At 30.3% G+C, this 6,387-nt stretch overlaps 1 protein-coding gene across 1 annotated transcript in view; it reads left to right on the top strand.

Moving 5' to 3' along the window:
- The first annotated feature begins 22 nt into the window (after positions 1-22).
- sgl (UDP-glucose 6-dehydrogenase sgl) overlaps positions 23-6,387 on the top strand; it is a 17,871-nt gene continuing 11,506 nt past the window's right edge. The window contains exon 1 of the mRNA XM_017615108.1: positions 23-243. Within this exon, the coding sequence (XP_017470597.1) occupies positions 76-243 (168 nt within the window). The 5' untranslated portion in view covers positions 23-75. The remainder of the gene's footprint in view (positions 244-6,387) is intronic.

Raw genomic sequence — 6,387 nt, 5'->3', positions numbered from 1 at the left:
AGTTTACAGTGGTTTTAAATTGCCATTTTAATGCTTGCATAAATTTTTGCACAAAGATAACATAAAACAAACATAATGGATACGCTAGCCGTAATGAAAGTGTGTTGTATCGGTGCTGGATACGTTGGAGGCCCAACTTGTGCGGTGATGGCGCTCAAGTGCCCCGATATACAGGTCACCGTTGTGGATAGAAGCTCTGAACGCATAGCACAGTGGAATTCAGAAAAATTGCCCATTTATGAGGTAAGTCACGTGCGATCACATACGTATTTGGATACATTTTATTCGGCGTAAACAAAATTTCCTCTATAAGTCAGCCACGTTCGCATTGAGCATCATTTTGTGTGTGTGCGGTTGCTGTATTTTAAGAACTATTTGATGAAACCAGTTATACACCATTTCCAATGTGCTAAACTCTTTTTTTTTTTTTTGGTAGCTAAGCTGCAAAATCGGCATCTCTTTGAATGTATGGCCGGTTGGTGGTTTAGTCAATTATTTGCAGCAAGGTCAATGTCATGTAATGCAGCCTTGTTTCCTATGTGGGACTGCACATTTAATTGCCTACAATTTAATCACAATTCAAAATTTATTTGCGTGGAAGTTGCTTTTTTAAATTTAATAAATAATTTTGCTTTCATGATTGCTTTTCTTCAATGTTATCTTAATAATCAGCCAATCTTCCTTCCTTTGTTTTGGACAAAGCTTGATAAGATTTATAACCCCGTCGCAAGCTAGATAAAGTTAGTAGCTACATACATACATATGTATTTAAAAAACAGCTTATCAGAAAATGCAGATACAAATTTTGTTTAATAACTTAGTGTACACCATTTATAAATGTATTTAGGACATGAATAAATAAATCCACAACTAAATACATTCATTCATATTGATGAAGGTACATTAATCTAATTCAACCGACTACCTATGCGTGCTGATTCTTTTATAAGCATGTATTTTGGCATTTTAAAAGGAGTTATTCGAAACTCAATACAACGAATTTGTAGAGACCAGATAATAATGAGTAACTATAGTGGCCCTTTAACAGATCATAACAAAAAAAATAAAAATAAATCACCTTATCGTTGAAATGTTGAACGTTATTATACTTGTTTATTTATCGTACATAGTATGTATGTATGGATGTTTTGCGCAGGCAGCTACTGCACTCTTATCTCCGTTGATAATTAGTTATTTCCTTGTTGATGATAATAAAAATGCTGAAAATTAATACATACCACAATCGGAAGTTACGCTTATTAGATTTTTCAAAAAAATTTACATATTTATTTGAGTGCATTCATGCATAGTATATTGTCATCGGTAGTATGGCGGAACAACTTTTTTACATTTCTCCTGTGCCAATTCGTAACTTTTTTCATCGGGAAATTTTTTTTGATAGTTTCTTTGATGCCGAAAAAGGCTACAAGTTCCCCAAAGGGTTTTGGGGGAGTGTTGCTGGAGCGACAGTCCTTGGCCAGATATAAATCTGGGTCGTTCCGGTTACGTAGACCCGCAGCAGCTATAGAGAAAATATTGCTGATTTCACTTCTTATGGAACTGAAATCCATGCGTTTATTATATCTATCTTTTAGCAATAATATTAGAAATAAAAATACACCAAAATCGTCAGGTAAGTGTGCTTACAAAAATGTTGAAAACCGTGTACAATCAAGGCACTTTACAAACCACATAGCTGGGTAAGGCTTCCTCAAGTGGGTCCCGAATTTACCAAGATTAATATTTTTCAATGATATTCAGGCAGCGCTGAGTTTTGGAGTCGAAAAGTACACTGTCTAAATTTTGTTGCAAAATTCCAAATAGTTTTTTTTTTTTAATTAACAATTGAAAATTTTTGTAGTGTTTTGGAAATTTTTATTTTTCTTTGAAAGTAAGTGTCCGAAGGAGAAATTAAGAAACATTAAACTATACAATGAAATTATTTGCGTTACAAAATTTTTTATTTTATTTTTTTTGCTTTTCAATAATTTTGTTATAAACAATTGAACATTTACATCTTCTGCTCGTGGACGCAAATTTTTATCAACTTGTGTAAAAAACATTTCTGCATATATTTATGAAAAAAATGCATACATTTCGATATAGTTTGGTCGGAATGAATTTTTATTTCCGACCAAACAATATCGAAATGCACGCATTTTTTTCATAGATATATGCAGAAATGTTTATTACATAAGTTGTTAAAAATTTTCGTTCACGAGGCGCAGAATTAAAATAAATTATCCATTATTCAAAACAGAAAAAAATATAAAAAGAAGAAGTAAGAAAAAATTCTCCCAAATTTTTTTCAAGTAGAGAAAATTTCATATTTTAAAGTTTCATCATTATAAATTTTTAAAATGCTTTCAAAAGGACAAGAGAAACTGGATCTACATTCATGTACATATCGCACACGATCTTCAAAGGTGACACAACTCAAAATTACACGTTCGCCGAAAAATATGAAAAACTATTCCTTAGCACATGCTAATCATATTAGCAAGGGGGACTTCACCGTAAGTTTTTTCAACAAATTATAACAAAAATTTACTCCAGCTTTTTCTAAAAGGTAAATAAAGGCTCTATGTACATTTTTCTACATTTTTAGTGCCTAATTTCAAAATTGCCAAATTTTGAGTTGTGTCACTTTTGAAAATCGTGTGCGATATATTTCTGAGTATTCTAATTTTCATTCATCATTAGAATTAACTAAATTAATTAAGTAAACAAGTATTTATTTACGTGTTTCAATAGTATATCGGTCAAGTTTAAACATTTTTAAATTACACGATAGCAACTTTTTGCTGGCACAAATTTTCCAGAAAGAATTTGCAACTTCTCCCCAAGAGAACTGTCACGTTGCGCTCTCAATTTTTGAGTGATGGAATATTTTTATGGTCTGCACGAACACGATTTGAACTGAAATCATGATAATTCGTACATACATATTTTTTGCTCGACAAACAGAACTTCTATTAGAACGACTTTTAATTTAAGTTTTGCTATGGAAGTGTCATCTGTACAGTAGTGGACAAAAAAGAGGATACATGCATATATTAAATATGTATATGTGAAAATATTTTTTATAAACAAATTATGTATTTTTAAATGTTGGGAGGGAAGTAGGTTTATACTAGTTCATAGGCCGTATAGATATTGTAAGAGTATAAGTATACCTGCTCTAAGCATTAAGTTAAGTTATTGTAAATCAGGCATCAGGTGGTTTGTGTCTATACCATAAGTGACAGAGTTATGGGTCTAGCCCTTAAGGCATGCCCGCCCAGGACACCATCTTGCAAATAGTTAGCGGAATAAAGGACGTGTTTTAGTAACCATTACAATATGTATGTATGTATAGCCTGAAATAAGACTTTATCTAAAACTAAGGATTTTTTGATGCAGTTTACTTTCATTTGACACGTAGATCATGGATCCACAGTCTTTCCCCTAAATTTCATATGGCAACATCCCGCTAACTTAGATTTTAGGTTTTTTGGATTTTTTGCGATTTCGAAACTTATTTTCTTTCTTTCGTAAAAAATTGTTCAATACAAATAAGTGAAGAAATTAATTTCCCACATTTCTTATATACAAGATTAAAAAACACACATTTTATTGTAAATAATTAGCAAAAACTGTGAAAAAAATTTATATCGTCACGGTTTTCGCCATTTTTTAACAGATATATTTTATGGAAACTCTGCGAATTTATTTCATTTTTCTGTGTGAACTTGATGTCTTGAAATAAAAAGGAGCTACGAATACTAACAATGCAAAAACTTACACAAAAATTATTGCTTTGTTATAAAAAAATCCAAAACTCCTCTGTCACGGGTGGGATACGTACGCATTATTGTATGAAAAGGAGCCTTTAGTATGGGCCATATTGAAGATTATTTATTAAAAATATAAGAAGCCAAGTAGGGGTTCAATTCACTCACATTTTATCTTAGGATAGTGCATTTAAAATGGAAGAAAACGCCTAGCACCGTCAGCCAAACGAACTTTTAATAATCAACGCGATTTCCTAGCGTCTTAAAATTTTCACTTTTTCCCCAGGTAAAATCATTGGGCTATAAAACTGCATACCTAGAATTATTCTAGAAGTTCTGAATAAAAAGTTTAAAGTTGTTGGGTGTAATTGTTAAAGTTTGTTGAACTTTTATAATTTGTTTACGAAGTTTTAAATGTGGATTTATGTGGTGGTGGTTATGTAATGTGCTAGACTTTTATAAAAAATACTTTTTAAAAAAACATTAAATAAACAAAAGAAAAAAACCAAAATTGGTCAAAATGTCACCTAACTCGTAAATTATTTGACAGTATTTTTTACACAACCTATTTGAAACTCACTCAAAAAATTTACTTAGAATTTGATTTCCAAACGTAAAAAAGATAATAAAAATGCATTTCAAGCTTTATTTTGTCATTTTTTGGTTTATTTAAAATTTTTACAAATGCCTTATCCACACTTTTGTTAGTTTTATAAAATAAAAAATTATTTTTGCACTAAGGGTCAGTTTCTCATGCAACCTCCCATATGTCTTCGGACTCTATTTTCTTTTTATTTGCACCTTAACTGGGTAAATCGGGAATTAATGTGTTTCTAAGTATTTAGAACACATTGAGAACTGCAAAATATGGTAAGCACACAATAAAAGTTAGAGAGTAAGCAAAAGTTAATACATATGTATATAGTAGATATGTATAAATGTATAGTAGACTGTCTTTTATTTAAATATGTACCTGCCTTTAAACCACTGAGAAGAAAGCAATAAAGAAAAATATGTTAACTGCATTAAATGTGGCTAAGTGACGTCCCATTTTCAAAATTCAATTGGTACCGTACGTGTATGTGCAGTTCTATGTACGTAGGTATGTATGTACATACAATGGTGGAAAAATATATAGGGACACGACATTTTAACAAATTTTTCCTATTTTTCTTTTGTTTATTTAATATATTTTTTTTTTAAGTATAGCTAACAAAAACCATATAAATTCATACACAATTCAAACTTTGTGCAAAAATTATAAAAATTCTGCAAAATTGCATCTAAATTTAAAAGTCTTTAAACAGATTTTTTAGAATTTTTTGAGTACGCAACCCATTAAATTTTAAGAGAATAAAGTGCAAGTTTGAAGTTCCTCAAAAATCGCGTTGATTTTTGTTAATTTTTATTCTGAAATTATTACGCACTTTTTTCCATACAAAAAATTTGTCGAACATACTTTGAATGGAAGAAAATGCGTTAAAAAATGCCGAAAATCAACGCGATTTTTTAGCAACTTAAAACTTACTCTTCATTTTACTAAAATTTTAAAATTTAGATGCAATTTCCGGAATTTTATAATTTTTGCACAAAGTTTGAAATATGAATTTATGTAGTTTTTGTTAGATAATGAGCTATAATTTTATAAAAAAAATAATAATATTAAATAAACGAAAGAAAAATAGGCAAAATTTGAAAAAATGTCGTGTCCCTGTATATTTTTCAACCACTGGTTTGTCCTGAACAAAATCTGCAAAATCATAAACAAAATCAATTATATTCATTCAAACTATGTACATATAACATGCATGTGAGGAAATCTATTGAGACGGGGACTTTTCAATTAAATTTATTTTTATTTTTTTCAACATAACACAATATTTTTTTTTAAATATGATAACTTGTCAACCCAATTGAAGTACATTATCACCCGCGTTACTAATATTTTTTAATTTCTACTCTATTTCAACCATATTTTCAAAAATTGCTTTCTATTAGCCCGGTCAGGTTAGATTTTCAAGGTTGCAGTAATAAAAGCTGAAAATTGGTACGAATGTTACGAACGTCATTATAATTGAAATGTGAAAAGTCCTTTTCGATCCCAGATCTGTAAAAAAAATTATTCAAGGTCAAAGGTCACATAAATTGATGCTTAAAATTTTTCAGCTAAACCGTAAGGGTTATCATAAAAATATGTTAGACAAAAGTGTAGATCATGCAATTATCTCTACAGCCCGTTTTTTTCTAAGAGTCACCATTTCTGGGATATAACGACACGATCGACATCCATTTTGTAATAATTCATTTAACTTATAAAATACTTTGCATTGAAGTGAATTTTTCAACAGGTGGTAGTATAAAAAAAAGGAACAGTCCAGCGCCTTCGTCTTGGCCTGCAGGCTGTATCGGAGATACAGCCGCTAAATTTAAACGTAGAATACGTGGTATGGTTAAGAGCATATCCAAGTAAAAAAACAAAAGCACACACTAAGCAAAAAATATCGATAACAAAAGCGATAATAATATCGGTAGCAAAATCGATAAAAACATCGATAAAGAAATCGATGAAAATATTGATATCAAAATCGAAAAAATATCGAAAGCAAAATCGATA

Source organism: Rhagoletis zephyria, unplaced genomic scaffold (genome assembly GCF_001687245.7).
Source record: "Rhagoletis zephyria isolate East Lansing unplaced genomic scaffold, Rhagoletis_zephyria_1.1 Rzeph_scaffold_00962, whole genome shotgun sequence".
Lineage (NCBI taxonomy): Eukaryota > Metazoa > Arthropoda > Insecta > Diptera > Tephritidae > Rhagoletis > Rhagoletis zephyria.
This window is presented reverse-complemented; position numbering and strand designations above follow the sequence as displayed.